The following is a 17,131-nucleotide window of genomic DNA, read 5'->3' as shown; positions in this document are numbered from 1 at the left end:
ACTAGGAAAAATTTTATTTTCATTAGTAAAATAAATTTTTGAATATACTTACCCGTTGATCATGTAGCTGTCAGCTCTGCTGCCCGACAGAAAAAACCTACGGGCGGAATACGCCAGCAATCGCTATACAGGTGGGGGTGTACATCAACAGCGCCATCTGTCGAGTAGGTACTCAAGTACTTCTTGTCAACAAAGAACCAATTTTCTCCTCGGTCCACTGGGTCTCTATGGGGAGGAAGGGTGGGTCCTTTAATTCATGATCAACGGGTAAGTATATTCAAAAATTTATTTTACTAATGAAAATAACATTTTTCAATATTAATCTTACCCGTTGATCATGTAGCTGATTCACACCCAGGGGGGTGGGTGGAGACCAGCATACATGTTAACATTAGAAGCTAAGTATTCCGTATTTCATTTTAGCAGTTATTCAAAATAACAAACATAAAATTAATAAGTACCTGGTAAGGAAGTCGACTTGAACAATTACTCTGCCTTTTTAAGTACGTCTTCCTTACTGAGCCTCGCGATCCTCTTAGGATGCTGAGCGACTCCTAGGTGCTGAAGTATGAAGGGCTGCAACCCATACTAAAGGACCTCATCACAACCTCTAATCTAGGCGCTTCTCAAGAAAAGAATTTGACCACCCGCCAAATCAACCAGGATGCGAAAGGCTTCTTAGCCTTCCGTACAACCCAAAAACAACAATAAAAACATTTCAAGAGAAAGATTAAAAAAGGTTATGGGATTATGGGAATGTAGTGGTTGAGCCCTCACCTACTACTGCACTCGCTGCTACGAATGGTCCCAGGGTGTAGCAGTTCTCGTAAAGACTGGACATCTTTAAGGTAAAATGATGCGAACACTGACTTGCTTCTCCAATAGGTTGCATCCATTACACTCTGCAGAGATCTGTTTTGTTTGAAGGCCACTGAAGTTGCGACAGCTCTAACTTCATGTGTCCTTACCTTCAGCAAAGCATGGTCTTCCTCATTCAGATGAGAATGAGCTTCTCTAATCAAAAGTCTGATGTAATAAGAAACTGCGTTCTTCGACATCGGTAAAGCAGGTTTCTTAATAGAGCACCATAAAGCTTCTGATTGTCCTCGTAATGGCTTCGTACGTCTTAAATAGTACTTAAGAGCTCTTACTGGGCATAGTACTCTCTCTCGTTCGTTTCCAACCAAACTGGACAGACTTGGAATCTCGAACGATTTGGGCCAAGGACGAGAAGGGAGTTCGTTTTTAGCTAAAAAACCAAGCTGTAAGGAACATGTAGCCGTTTCAGATGTAAATCCTATGTTCCTGCTGAAGGCGTGTATCTCACTGACTCTTTTAGCTGTTGCTAAGCAGACGAGGAAAAGAGTCTTCAAAGTGAGATCTTTAAAAGAGGCTGATTGAAGCGGTTCGAACCTTGCTGACATCAGGAACCTTAAAACCACGTCTAGATTCCAACCTGGTGTGGCCAACCGACGCTCCTTCGAGGTCTCAAAAGACTTAAGGAGGTCCTGTAGATCTTTGTTGTTGGAAAGATCTAAGCCTCTGTGGCGGAAGACTGCTGCCAACATGCTTCTGTAACCTTTGATCGTAGGAGCTGAAAGGGATCTTACCTTTCTTAGGTTTAAAAGAAAGTCAGCTATCTGAGTTACAGAGGTACTGGTTGAGGATACTGAATTCGCCTTGCACCAGCTTCGGAAGACTTCCCATTTTGACTGGTAGACCTTGAGAGTGGATGTCCTCCTTGCTCTGGCAATCGCTCTGGCTGCCTCCTTCGAAAAGCCTCTAGCTCTTGAGAGTCTTTCGATAGTCTGAAGGCAGTCAGACGAAGAGCGTGGAGGCTTGGGTGTACCTTCTTTACATGCGGCTGACGCAGAAGGTCCACTCTTAGAGGAAGAGTCCTGGGAACGTCTACTAGCCATTGCAGTACCTCGGTGAACCATTCTCTCGCGGGCCAGAGGGGAGCAACCAACGTCAACCTTGTCCCTTCGTGAGAGGCGAACTTCTGCAGTACCTTGTTGACAATCTTGAACGGGGGGAACGCATAAAGGTCTAGATGGGACCAATCCAGAAGAAAGGCATCTATGTGAACTGCTGCTGGGTCCGGAATCGGTGAGCAATAATTTGGGAGCCTCTTGGTCATCGAGGTAGCGAACAGATCTATGGTGGGCTGACCCCACAAGGCCCATAGTCTGTTGCAAACATTCTTGTGAAGGGTCCATTCTGTTGGGATGATCTGACCCTTCCGGCTGAGGCGGTCTGCCATGACATTCATGTCGCCTTGAATGAACCTCGTTACTAGAGATATGTTTCGATCTCTTGACCAGGTGAGGAGGTCCCTTGCGATCTCGAACAACGTCATCGAATGAGTCCCTCCTTGCTTGGAGATGTACGCCAAGGCTGTGGTGTTGTCGGAGTTCACTTCCACCACCTTGCCTAGAAGGAGGGACTTGAAGCTTCTCAAGGCCAGATGAACTGCCAGTAGCTCCTTGCAGTTGATGTGCAGTGCTCTTTGATCCGAATTCCACGTGCCCGAGCATTCCCGACCGTCCAGTGTCGCACCCCAGCCCGTGTCTGATGCGTCCGAGAAGAGAAGGTGGTCGGGGGTCTGAACAGCCAGTGGTAGACCTTCCCTGAGCAGAATGTTGTTCTTCCACCAAGTCAGTGCAGACTTCATCTTCTCGGAGATAGGAACTGAGACCGCTTCTAGCGTCATGTCCTTTCTCCAGTGAGCAGCTAGGTGATACTGAAGGGGTCGGAGGTGGAGTCTCCCTAACGCGATGAACTGGTCCAGCGATGAAAGCGTCCCTATCAGACTTATCCACTGTCTGACTGAACATCGGTTCTTCTTCAGCATGCTCTGGATGCATTCTTGGGCTTGACTGATTCTGGGGGCCGACGGAAAAGCCCGAAAAGCTTGACTCTGAATCTTCATACCTAGATATACTATAGTTTGGGATGGGACGAGTTGGGACTTTTCCATATTGACCAGGAGACCCAATTCCTTGGTCAGATCCAGAGTCCATTTTAGATTCTCCAGACAGCGACGACTTGACGCAGCTCTTAAAAGCCAGTCGTCCAAATAGAGGGAGGCTCTGATGTCTGCTAAATGCAGGAATTTGGCAATATTCCTCATCAGTTTGGTAAACACTAGAGGTGCCGTGCTTAGGCCAAAGCACAGGGCTTGGAACTGGTATACCACCTTCCCAAAAACGAACCTTAGAAAAGGTTGGGAATCTGGGTGGATGGGGACGTGAAAGTACGCGTCCTTTAGGTCTAACGAGACCATCCAGTCTTCCTTCCTGACCGATGCTAGAACCGACTTCGTCGTCTCCATGGTGAACGTCTGCTTGGTGACAAAGACATTTAGAGCACTGACGTCTAGCACCGGTCTCCACCCTCCTGTCTTCTTCGCCACTAAGAAGAGACGGTTGTAGAAGCCCGGGGATTGATGGTCCCAGACTATGACTACCGCTCCCTTTTGTAGCAAGAGAGACACCTCTTGCTGTAAAGCTAGCCTCTTGTCCTCCTCTCTGTACCTGGGAGAGAGGTCGATGGGAGTTGTTGCTAGAGGGGGCTTGCGCAAGAATGGAATCCTGTACCCCTCTCTGAGTAACTTCACAGACTGTGCGTCTGCACCCCTGTTCTCCCAGGCCTGCCAGTAGTTCTTGAGCCTGGCTCCCACTGCTGTCTGAAGAAGGTGGCAGTCAGACTCTGCCTTTTGAGGACTTGGAACCCTTCTTCTTGTTGCCACGTTGACTAACGGCACGAGTACCTCCTCTGCTGGAGGTTCTGCCACGAAAGGGCGGAATGAACCTAGACGCTGGTGTGTCCATCCTAGGTCTAGGCACGGAAGGTAAAGCTGTGACTTTACGTGCGGATGACGCCACCAGGTCATGAGTGTCTTTCTGGATCAACGAGGCGGCAATCCCCTTGATCAACTCTTCAGGAAAGAGACACTTCGATAGCGGAGCAAACATCAGTTCTGACTTCTGACATGGGGTGACTCCCGCCGACAAGAAGGAGCAAAGGTGATCCCGCTTCTTGATAACTCCAGACACGAAAGAAGCCGAAAGCTCGCCAGACCCATCCCGTATGGCTTTGTCCATGCAGGACATGATGAGCATGGCAGAATCCTTATCCGAAGGGGAGGTCTTCCTGCTCAACGCTCCCAAACACCAGTCCAGGAAGTTAAAGATCTCGAACGCACGGAAAACTCCCTTCAAAAGATGGTCCATGTCCGAAGAAGTCCAGCAAATCTTGGAGCGTCTCATAGCCAGTCTGCGGGGAGAGTCTACCAGACTTGAGAAGTCGCCCTGGGCAGAGGCAGGAACTCCCAAGCCGAGAACCTCTCCCGTGGCATACCAGACGCTAGATCTGGAAGCAAGCTTGGCCGGGGGAAACATGAAGGATGTCTTCCCAAGTTGCTTCTTGGCCTGCAACCACTCTCCCAGTACCCTTAAAGCTCTCTTGGACGAGCGAGCGAGTACGAGCTTCATAAAGGCAGGAGCTGCTGACTGCATGCCTAAAGCGAACTCAGAGGGAGGTGAGCGTGGAGCTGCAGACACAAACTGGTCCGGATACAACTCCTTAAACAAGGCAAGGACTTTCCTAAAGTCTAAGGAGGGAGGCGTAGTCTTGGGTTCATCTATGTCGGAGTGTTGGTCGTCCAAATGCGCAGCTTCGTCGTCATCAGAGATTCCTTCATCCGAATGCTGAGGAGAAAGCGGCAAAGGAGATAAAAGCTGAACGGCTGAATCCGGCAGCACGGGTGCATGCGTAGCTGCACTGGATCCAACATCATGCCGCTGTTGGTCAGTCTGAGAGCTGGCAACAACCAAAGCGGAGTGGTGGTGCGTGGTGGGGACCACCGTGGGTTGCGGAGACTGACGCACCGCGTCAAAACACGGCAGCTTGACTCCACCTTCCTGCTGATGCGGTAGCTCACGCACGTCAACGGAGGGTGCCGCACGTCGGCTAACGTCAACATGCGTCTGGCAGGGTCGACTGCGCATAGGTGGTGGAGCTCTCACAGCCGGAGTGTGGGAGCAGGCAGCCGCAGTGTCAGCTGGGCGCACAACCGTGGCAGGTTGTAGGCTAACGGGTGCAGCGTCAACCTTCTCAGCACGATACTCCTGCATGAAGGAAGCTAGCTGAGTCTGCATAGACTGCAGCAAAGACCACTTAGGGTCTACAGCGGCTGGTGCGGCAACAGACGGAGTGATTGCCTGCTGCGGAACCACTCTACCTCTCTTGGGAGGTGTGCAGTCTTCGGAGGACTGCGGCGAGTCCGAACTGACCCAGTGGCTACACCTGGGCCGTTGGACTCGCTCGGAAGGGACCTTGCGCTTGAGAGGTCGTGAGATCTTGGTCCAGCGTTTCTGTCGAGAAACTTCTTCCGCAGACGAGGAATGAATGGGCTCACTCGTCTGTTTGTGGGTGGGACGATCTCGGCAAGATACGTCCTCAACCACGGAGGGAACGTCTGTCCGCTGATCAAGGCCTGTCGAACCCTTTGGTCGTACGACATTGCTTCTCCCCTGGGCTTGGGAGCTTGCAAGAGGTACCGGACTGGGAGGACGACAGGCACGAACAGACGCACCCTCATGCGTAACACTGACACTTTTCACTGCACTGACACTCACTTCACTTCCCACTGCACTTTTATCTTTCAACTCCCTGACGTCAGCCATGAGTTGATTGCGGTCATTCGCTAATGACTCAACTCTCTCACCAAGAGCCTGAATGGCACGCATCATATCCGCCATCGAAGGTTGATGAGAGCTAGTAGGAGGGTCGGGTGTAACCACTACAGGGGAAGGAATAGGTTGTGGGGCATGGGGAGAGGAAAAATCAATAGAGCGAGACGAACTCCTCCTGATCCTATCCTTCTCTAGCCTACGTGCATACTTAAGGAATTCTTGAAAATCGAATTCCGAAAGCCCAGCGCATTCCTCACATCGATCTTCCAATTGACAGGCTTTACCCCTACAATTGGAACAAACGGTGTGCGGATCGATAGAGGCCTTCGGAAGACGCCTAGAACAGTCCCTAGCGCTACACTTCCTGTACTTGGGGACTTGAGTAGGGTCAGACATCTTGAATTAGTCAAAGGGGGGAAATCCAAAATCTATCCAAGTCGTCAACAAATAATCCAAAATCTAATCAATGAAAGTGAGAAAGTATTGAGGATAACTTCTGCACAGCAAAAGCTAATAACTAGAGAGAATACTTCACCAAATAACGTGAAAATCAACTCCAGAAAACAACAGCGTATCAAGTAGGTCTTGCCGGTGGCACGACAGAGAGAAAATTGGTTCTTTGTTGACAAGAAGTACTTGAGTACCTACTCGACAGATGGCGCTGTTGATGTACACCCCCACCTGTATAGCGATCGCTGGCGTATTCCGCCCGTAGGGTTTTTCTGTCGGGCAGCAGAGCTGACAGCTACATGATCAACGGGTAAGATTAATATTGAAAAATACAAATTGCTTCCAAATTTGTTATATTTGTCAACATTCTATTTTTCCTTTTTGTAATAAACTTTTTTTTGTTGATAATTTTTCTAATATACTTCCTCCCTGAGTATGTTTACGTTCCAGCCTATGAATACATTATGAATGTAATTTTTCTTTCTCCTTATGATCTTGAAGTTTACTCAAGCTTGAAGAAATCTTACCTAAAGAAGATATAACTATTTATTATAGATTGCTGATTTTTCCTTGAATTATATCAACGGTCTACTACCTGTTTATTCAGCAAGCTCAGGGCAAGAAAAGATAATATGTTATTTTCATTAGTAAAATAAATTTTTGAATATACTTACCCGATAATCATGTAGCTGTCAACTCCGTTGCCCGACAGAATTCTACGGGAGGAATACGCCAGCTATCACTATACTAGAAGGGGGTGTACTCACAAGCGCCACCTGTGGCCAGGTACTACGTACTTGTTGTTGTCGCCACCTCACTTTTTCCTCGGTCCACTGGTTCTCTATGGGGAGGAAGGGTGGGTCAATTAAATCATGATTATCGGGTAAGTATATTCAAAAATTTATTTTACTAATGAAAATAACATTTTTCAATATTAAACTTACCCGATAATCATGTAGCTGATTCACACCCAGGGGGGTGGGTGAAAAACCAGTGTACAAGACTAAAGGATAGCTAAGTATCCCGTATTTCATATAATCAGTTATCCACAATAACAATGAAATAATAAGTACCTGGTAAGGAAGTCGACTTGAACCGTTACTCTGCCTTTAATAAGATCGTCTTCCTTACTGAGCGCAGCGTTACTCTTGGAAGGCTGAATCAACTCAAAGGTGCTAAAGTATCAAGGGCTGCAACCCATACTAAAGGACCTCATCACAACCTTTAACCTCGGTGCTTCTCAAGAAAGAATTGACCACCCGCCAAATCAACAAGGATGTGGAAGGCTTCTTAGCCGACCGTACAACCCATAAAAAGTATTCAAGAGAAAGGTTAAAAGGTTATGGGATTATGGGAATGTAGTGGCTGAGCCCTCGCCTACTACTGCATTCGTTGCTACGAATGGTCCCAGGGTGTAGCAGTACTCGTAAAGAGACTGGACATCTTTGAGATAGAATGATGCGAACACTGACTTGCTTCTCCAATAGGTTGCATCCATAACACTCTGCAGAGAATGGCTCTGTTTGAAGGCCACAGAAGTAGCCACAGCTCCCACTTCATGTGTCCTTACCTTCAGCAAAGCAAGGTCTTCTTCCTTCAGATGAGAATGTGTTTCTCTAATCAGAAGCCTGAATAGTAAGAAACTGAGTTCTTAGAACTTGGAAAAGAAGGTTTCTTGATAGCACACTATAAGGCTTCTGATAGTCCTCGTAAAGGTTAAGACCTTTTTAGAAAGTACCTAAGAACTCTAACTGGGCAAAGTACTCTCTCCAGTTCATTCCCCACCAAGTTGGACAGGCTTGGGATCTCGAACGACTTAGGCCAAGGACGTGAAGGAAGCTCGTTTAGCAAAAACCGAGCTGCAAGGAACATGTAGCCGTTTCAGATGTGAAAACAATGATCCTGCTGAAGGCGTGGATCTCACTTACTCTTTTAGCTGTTGTCAAGCACACGAGGAAAAGAGTTTTTAACGTGAGGTCCTAAAAAGAGGCTGATTGGAGAGGTTCAAATCTTGATGACATAAGGAACCTTAGGACCACGTCTAGATTCCAGCCTGGAGTGGACAACCGACGTTCCTTTGAGGTCTCAAAAGACCTAGGGAGGTCCTGTAGATCTTTGTTGGTGGAAAGATCCAAGCCTCTGTGGCGGAAAACCGCTGCCAACATACTTCTGTAACCCTTGATCGTAAGAGCTGAAAGGGATCTTACTTTCCTTAGATATAACAGGAAGTCAGCAATCTGGGTTACAGTGGTACTGGTTGAGGAAACTGCATTGGTCTTGTACCAGCTACGGAAGACTTCCCCTTGAGACTGATAGATTCCGAGAGTGGATGTTCTCCTTGCTTTGGCAATCGCTCTGGCTGCCTCCTTCGAAAAGTCCCTAGCTCTTGAGAGTCTTTCGAAAGTCTGAAGGCAGTCAGACGAAGAGCGTGGAGGATTGGGTGTACCTTCTTTACGTGAGGTAGACGTAGAAGGTTCACTCCTAGAGGAAGAGTCCTGGGAATGTTGACCAGCCATTGCAGTACCTCTAAGAACCATTCTCTCGCGGGCCAGAGCGGAGCCAACCAACGTCAGCCGTGTCCCTTGCGAGAGGAGAACTTCTGAAGTACCCTGTTGACAATCTTGAACGGCGGGAATGCATACAGGTCGAGATGGAACCAATCCAGCAGAAAAGCATCCACGTGAACTGCTGCTGGGTCTGGAATCGGAGAACAATACAACAGGAGTCTCTAGGTTATCGAGGTAGCGAACAGATCTATGGTTGGCTGACCCCACAGGGCCCAAAGTCTGCTGCAAACATTCTTGTGAAGGGTCCACTCTGTGGGGATGATCTGACCCTTGCGGCTGAGGTGATCTGCCATGACATTCATACCGCCCTGAATGAACCTCGTTACCAGCGTGAGCTTTCGATCTTTAGACCAGATGAGGAGGTCCCTTGCGATCTAGAACAACTTCCACGAAAGAGTCCCTCCCTGCTTGAAGATGTAAGCCAGGGCTGTGGTGTTGTCAGAGTCCACCTCCACCACTTTGTTAAGCTGGAGGGACTTGAATTTTATCAAGGCCAGAATAACCGCCAACAACTCCTTGCAATTGATGTGAAGTGTCCTTTGCTCCTGATTCCATGTTCCCGAGCATTCTTATCCGTCCAAAGTCGCACCCCAGCCCGTGTCTGATGCGTCCGAGAGGAGACGGCGGTCGGGTTTCTGAACAGCCAAAGGTAGACTTCCTTGAGAAGAAAGCTGTTCTTACACCACGCGAGAGAAGACCTTCTCTCTTCGGAAACAGGAACTGAGACCGTCTCTAGCGTCATGTCCTTTATCCAGTGAGCAGCTAGATGATACTGAAGGGGGGGGAGGTGGAGTCTCCCTAACACGATGAACAGGGCCAGCGATGAAAGTGTCCCTGTTAGACTCATCCACTACCTGACTGAGCATCGGTTCCTTCTCAGCATGCTCTGGATGCATTCTAGGGCTTGGAAGATCCTTGGGGCCGACGGAAAAGCCCGAAAAGCTCGACTCTGAAGATCCATACCCAGGGAGACAATGGTCTGGGATGGGACGAGCTGAGACTCCTCAAAATTGACCAGGAGGCCCAGTTCCTTGGTCAGATCCATAGTCCATTTGAGAATCTCCAGACAGCGACGACTTGTGGGAGCTCTTAAAAGCCAGTCGTCTGACGGAGCCGGACACAAGATCATGGTACTGCTGCACAGTCTGTGAACTGTCAACCATGGGGAAGCGAGGAAGTACAGTGACAACCCGAAGCTGTCTAGACTGTCTGGGTCGTACAGACAACTCCTTATCGGGTTGCTAAGGTTGCCGTACTGCGTCACAACAAGTCACTCCTGCTGGTTGTTGAACGTCTTCCCAGTGACACACTGACTCCGTAAACAAAAAATCCTCTAACAAGGACTAAGTTTGGACTGCATGTCTAGCAACACAGTTCAAGGACTATGGGAGCAGGTGTGGTAACAGACGGGATTAGCGACTGAAGTGGGACCATTACCTTCCCTGGAAGCATGTTATGCTTAAATAAAAGTCCATAGGAGGCTACGCAGCTAAAGGCTCCTCTCCAAATGACAGAGTCCTCAAGGGAATATCAGAAGGAGGGAGAAAAGCACTTTCTCATCTACAGGGACCATATCCGAGAAAAGCTAAGTTCTCTCAGTGAGGGTTACACTGTGCAAACGCAGCAGACTAGAAGGCAACGTTAAGAAACTGCTTGACAGTCTAGTGAGTTGGCAACAACCAAAGATGTGTGACTGAGAAGCATGCGGTAAGGTATGCAGAGCCTGTTGTATGCAGAGCATGCTGTAAGCAGAGCATGCTGTATGCAGAGCATGTTGTATGTAGAACATGCTGTAAGGTAAGCAGAGCGTGTTGCATGGCGTGTAACATTTCTCAGAAATTCCATGACCAGTGCTAGAGTGAGTAATATCGCATTACCGTCCATTGAAAGTGCACGTGCCGAGGGAATTGATTTAGACTGTTTTGTTGATGAATTTGATAGCCGGCATGATAATCGTAGAATTAAGCTACACTAAATGTACTATAATCTACTTCACCTCCGGAAAGGGAAACTCGCCCTGTTGGCAACACTGCATTACTACATGCATGCTTGCAAGGGGTTTAAAATCAACATAATATTACCTTACATTCATAACTCATGATTTGCCATATTTTGCGATTTGTTAAAAATATATTGCAAGGAATACAAATATATTTTTAAATAAGTAATACAAATAACCTCCATTATCATAATGTTTGAAAATGGAGGTAAGGTATGCTGAACAGCAGAGTCAGAACGAGCTGGAACAACAATAGTTGTGGTTTCCTCTTCAAGACTCTGTTGAGGGAACACCTGAGGCTCAGTCTGCAAAGGCTGATCAAAAGAAGTAGCAGAAGGTAGGCGCATGGGTGGAGGAGGCTGACTCCTGGCATGAGTGGCTGAACTCAAGGGTTGCGCTTGCTGAGTGGTTGGCGGATGCGCAGTAGCAAGTTCCTGAGGAACGAGTTGAGGTTCCTGCGGTGTGAGCTGAGAGCGATGAGGTAGTGGCTGCGCAGAACGCAGTAAATGTCTCGCAAGTTGAGGCTCCTGAGGCGCAAGGCTAAGGTGTTGAGGTGCTTGCCTTGAGGAGGGTTGAGCTCGCTGCAGCGAGAGCTGAGGAGACTGACTCATGGATGGGAGAGGTTGTTGTACCTCAAGCGAGTGTTGCCTCACTGGTGGAACAGCAAGTGGAAGCGGAGGAAGAGAAGTATAAGCCTTCTGTTCCCATTGCTGAGGTTGCCTTAAGGAAGGCGGAGGGAGCTGCACACCACTGGGATCAGTAAACTCATAACGTGGCTCAACATCGTACGCCTGGCAGGCGGTACTGCGGTCAGGCGGAGCGAGCGCAGGCGGAGCGAGCGCAGGCGGAGGCGCAACCTTCTCAGCCCGACACTCACGCATCAAGACCGAAAGTTGTGACTGCATGGACTGCAGTAGAGTCAACTTGGGGTCGGCAGACACTAAGGTCTGCTGAGGTAAAGCCTTAACAGCAGAGATCTGTTGCGGCAGAACCTTACTCCTCTTAGGCGGAGTGCATTCAACTGATGACTGCGGCGAGTCAGAGCTAACCCAATGACTGCATCCGGGTTGATGAACTCTAACTTCGTACGTCTGGCATAGGTCTGGACTTTACGTTTAAGAGGTCTTGAGACCTGAGACCAGCGTTTTCTCCCCTAAATTTCTTCTGCAGACGAGCAAAATAAGGGCTCAATCGTCTGCGGGTGGGAGTGACGGTCTCTGTAAGACACGCCCGCAACCACCGAGGATACTTCTGTGCGCCGATCAAGGCCTGCCGAACCCTTTTGCCCTTCGACATTGCTTCTCCCCTGGGCTTGGGAGCTTGCAAGAGGTCCCGGACTGGGAGGACGACTGGCACGCACAGAAGTACCCTCACGCACAACACTGACACACTTTGCGCTAATCACTTATCACTTTGATTTTCTGTTTGCACTTATTTCACTGAACTCGAAACTTTAAGTGGTTTGTACCTGAAACACGCAATTCTATCCTTTCTCAAAAGTTAGTAATTGCGAAAACAGAATTACAATGTAACAGAAAAATCTAATGAAAGATAAATAATTCAGTGGCTGGAAAGAGACTAAACACTAGATCACTCTAGAAACGTTTACCTTCTTCCCCTAAAGAGACTAGGGAGAAGAGCAAAAACGATAACAACGTTACTCGCTTGAATGAAACGTTTATCCTCCTCTTTCTCCCTCCGTCTCTATCTCTCTCTCTCTCTCTCTCTCTCTTGACTTAGAACCTGAGAGAAGAGCCCAATCATATATATCGTTAAAACATATTATTGTTAAAGGAAAAAACTGAAATATTTCCCAAAATGAAAAGTTCCTTTATTAGAATTAAAACCATTAAGTTAAGAAAGAATGAACAAAACGCTAGACACGGTTACTCTTACTGCAACGTGACACCGTGAAAATTCTTTCTCTATCGTAACGATAGAGCGCAAGTTGAACGTTCTGAACGTCAACAACTGCAGAGACAAAACAAAACGTTAGTTCAACTTTGAAAACAGTACGAGACTATCAAAGAAATTCTTTCAAAGACATTAAAATAGCATAATATGTTAACAGGTAAAACCGAAATGACGGGCTCAATGTTAATTAACTTCGGTACCAAGAAAAGACCGCCTACTATTAGGAAAGGTCGAATATAAACAAATATAAAAATTAATTTTAATAAGTTTATAATAAAAGTAAGTTAATCGAAGAGGCCTATAAAAGGCGGAGAGATATAAAATAAATCTATAACAAAACTAAGAAAGAGAGTCTATACTCTCTTAGACACCAACACTTCCGTCTAAGGGAAGGGTCGGCCATTTAAAGGTGAAAGAGAGTTCATACTCTCTTCGTCACCATAAAAATTAAATTAATTCCAAACGCTAGCTAAGCTAACATAGAAGTTTCCAGTATAGCGAATAGCTGCAAATTTAGAGAAATACTTCACCAAACCGTGAACAATACTCCAAAAGCACGACAGAGGAAAAAGTGAGGTGGCGACAACAACAAGTACTGTAGTACCTGGCCACAGGTGGCGCTTGTGAGTACACCCCCTTCTAGTATAGTGATAGCTGGCGTATCCCTCCCGTAGAATTCTGTCGGGCAACGGAGTTGACAGCTACATGATTATCGGGTAAGTTTAATATTGAAAAAAGGAAATTTCAGGTTCTAGCTGGGTCCCCTTGCCCAGTATAAAAAATCTAGGGGTGGTGCCCAGTTCTCTTAACTTTTTACCTTTTGCCCAGATTTCTGAGTATTCCACCGTTTTATCTTTTTGTGTAGTACACACTGGGGTGTAGTCGGTATTCAGACACTAGGCAGTCTGCGTGCTACATCTAGCCACAGTCTGCAAACCACTACATCGTCTGATGGGCAAAGGAGGTCTTTGGGAGAACCAAAGAGAGATATCCTGGCAAGTGGAGAAGAACGCCTGAAGCGTCAATGAGGACCAAGCACTCTGGAAGCTCGTCGGCAAAGGCGAATATCTTCCGAGGGGAGGCCTGCTCTGCAAGGCAGGGCTACCGAAGAGAGAGATGACATCTAGAAGACCTCTGAATAGGGGTATCTTGGGGGGGGGGGGATCTCACTCTAAGACGAGAGATGCCAATCCACAGGAGAACCCTGCCTCAGACATTGCTCCACCCCCGACGGAATAGTCAGCTCAGTCTTCAGCAATGGCGGCAGCAGAGAATGATGGAAAACTGCACAAATTATCTATATCTTATACTACAGGTATCTTTTTCATTTGTTTGTTGACATTCTACAAAAAGGATGCATTCGCTTACGTTTGTTTGTATGTACATGAGTGTTAACCAGTTTTAGAATTTTGCGCATAAACCCCGCGACCATTATTTTGACCAATTGGATTACTCGATTTCTTATAAGCCTCCTCCTTTTTAAATGCGACATTCAAGTATTTGACCCTTCTAATACTGTATGTATGTATTCATTGTTGCAATACCCACATGTACATATTTCTTTTTACTCACGACATTGAGAAGGGTTATATTTCCCCCTTCCTTTGTTATCACTTCAAGTGCTTCCCTTCAGTGTAACTAACATCTCTCTAAACCCAAAACGTGCTGTAGGTCGATTTTATCGACGCATTATGAGCCGTAAAAGGACGACGTTGATATTAGCGATGTTTCATTTTTCAAATTTCCCGGGATTCAGTCTCAGACCTCCTGAGACTAGCTCAGTGATGTAGATATATTCTTTAGCCAATCAGCTTGAAGCTGGAGGAAAGAGTTGCCAGATATTATAAGGTTTTACATACAATAAAGGGAAAAGGTACCATCAACTTCAGGGGGTGGGCGGAGCTATCGACGTATGTTTGAGATAGTGATTAGAATGTTTTTCCTTTCAGACACATTTTATCATTATTTTCTGTTTTTATTCATTGGAATAGGCTTTTATGATGATAATAATGATTCTTTATCAAATACTAGTGACTTTGACATTGAAAATGTCAATGATTATGACATATCAAATAATGAAAGTGACGACTGTCCAAACGCAATCGGTAAGATTTATGGGTACAAACGAATCAGCCTGAAAAGTGATCTGAAAAGGATGTATAACACAAAATTGAAGTCTTCAAATATGTTGTATACAATATGAATAAGTTAGATATATATTTTCCATTAGCTTATGCCTTTTTTCATTGTTTCATAACGTATGTAAAAACAGTAGGTAATAATATTAGCTGGAATATGCGTATGCAAAAATACGCTTACAAATACACATAAAAACACATCCATTCAACAAACAATTATTTCTTGAATATTAATTATAAATTTTCTTACGATTGTTCACTAAATTTGCTAACATTCTGACATGAAAAAAATTAATATGCACCAAAAACTATTTTATCAAGCCATCAAAAACGAAAAAGTTCTTAACGTGTTTATCATTATTAATTTTTAAAATTAAAAAAAATATATATTCTTAACACTTTGAAATTTAATTACTATTTATTAATTTCCATTACAAGGACATTATTTTGATATACTGTACAAATATTGGGTAATTAAGTTTGTAATGAATGAGAAAATATAAGTTTTCCTGAGCAAGCATGCTCTCTGACCCGTTAGCCTTAGGGCTCGTATCACTCCACCTGAGGTTACCCCTCATAGAAAATGGGTATAGGGTAGACTACACAAAACTCTGGTCGGTTGGGAGGAGATCCCAGATACTCCTAAGAAAGTAGTTAGAGTTAAGTACTCCGTGTTGGAACAAATAAGTTTTATGATGAAATCGCGAAACTCATGATGCGGCCGTCGTCCTTTGGCAGCATTCCCCTAGCACTCCGTGGGTTAAAGCGCATATCATACCACAAAAATTACACTGCCCGAAATGTCGGTCTTGGTTATCTTAAATGGAAGAGAAGCACCTTTGACAGCCCGATCATAAAGTAAGTCAATTTGTTTTTGTTGCATTTTAGGGTCTTGTGATTTTAAGATTTACAAAAATCTGTTGAATAATAACCAAGAAATAAGAACCAATTGGAGGGGAGACGTGCGCAGCTCAGCATGTACTGCTTGCCAGTAGATAGGAGCTTGGTGTTTTTCTTTTTTTGCAAGCGAAGTAAGAGCCATTAGTTTTTCTAAAAAAATATACAAGGAATAATTGTCTAATAATAATAAATTATTGATGTTAGAATGAGCACCTCAACATTACCGCTTGCCAGTACATACAAAGCTTGATGTTTTCATTTTTTCGCGAGCGAAAGCAACCACATGGCTAAGCAAGAACAATTAGATTTAGGGTAAAACATTTTTAACAGAAATAAATGTGTCCTTGTAATAAATAATGTGATTTCACCAAATTCAACTGTATTTCAATTACACCAGTTGCAGTGAGTGTATTGGGGAACGAAGTAGTGGAACTGGTTGTTCAGTTTGTTTACGGTTGAAATGAAGGTCAACTTAGGTTAAAATCCGTAATTTACAACAGGAGAACATATCTTTTCTGTTGGAAATGTTTCCCCGTCCGTAAACATAATTTCAACTATCTATGCCTACATGTAACCTAAACGAAGGTTTTGTTCAACACAAGACCCGGATAAAGACATGAATTAGTGATGACTGTCAGTAAAGTCGCCCAGAATTACAATATAAGCTAGGAATAACTCACCAAGGGCAAACTCTTTTGGCTGCAAACTTGCCATTACAATTCTTATTTTACTGCAAAAATGTCAAAACAAATATGGCCCAGTCGACGTGGTCGCTTCAGTTCCCGCTCATTGAAGCTTAGGAGGTCTTTAAAAGACAACAACAACTACAAATTTGACTGGATTGAATTATAATAACTAAAGCGCGCACTTCATAAATTTTTTTGTGTATCTCACGAGGAAATATAAGATGATATAATGAATGCTATTTGAATATATGTAGGAAAAAAATACAAACAATACTTTCCATTTTACAGAACGAAGAATAGTCATTATGGGATATCTAAAACAATGACTTTGAATGAAATTTTTTATCAAGAATAATCGTGGCTCTTCCCATTTTACAAATCGTCCAAGAATTTTAAGTAAACAAAAGCATGTAACAAAATTATTGAGCTAGCAAAATTAAATTCCTAATTTCACTTCATTTTAATTTGAGGGCTATTTTTCCGGTCCTATACAGCAGGGAACCCCAGATAGCCACTCTCTACAGGACCTCTACAGTCATTTTATCTTGCTCGCTTAGTTAAAGTAGTTGCACAGTCGACATTATTCACCAATTGATATGATTCCAATAACTCACTAAATTCTAAAGCATCAGATGTGATGCGTCATCCATCCAAAGATTGAAGTCTCCACATATAACTAATTTATTTTTCTCCATGATAATCATCTCAATGAGTTCACTGAATTCTTCAAAGAAGATACTGGCATTTGTTCTCGGAGGTTTGTAATTATTATAATGGA

General features: G+C 45.0%; 1 protein-coding gene across 1 annotated transcript in view; it reads right to left on the bottom strand.

Annotated features, from left to right (window-relative positions):
• Positions 1 to 16,481, bottom strand: part of LOC137621508 (DNA mismatch repair protein Msh2-like) — a 139,465-nt gene extending 122,984 nt beyond the window's left edge. The window contains exon 1 of the mRNA XM_068351861.1: positions 16,348 to 16,481. Within this exon, the coding sequence (XP_068207962.1) occupies positions 16,348 to 16,381 (34 nt within the window). The 5' untranslated portion in view covers positions 16,382 to 16,481. The remainder of the gene's footprint in view (positions 1 to 16,347) is intronic.
• Between the last annotated feature and the right edge of the window lie 650 nt (positions 16,482 to 17,131).

The sequence above is a fragment of the Palaemon carinicauda genome, chromosome 28, assembly GCF_036898095.1.
Source record: "Palaemon carinicauda isolate YSFRI2023 chromosome 28, ASM3689809v2, whole genome shotgun sequence".
Taxonomy (NCBI): Eukaryota; Metazoa; Arthropoda; class Malacostraca; order Decapoda; family Palaemonidae; genus Palaemon; species Palaemon carinicauda.
This window is presented reverse-complemented; position numbering and strand designations above follow the sequence as displayed.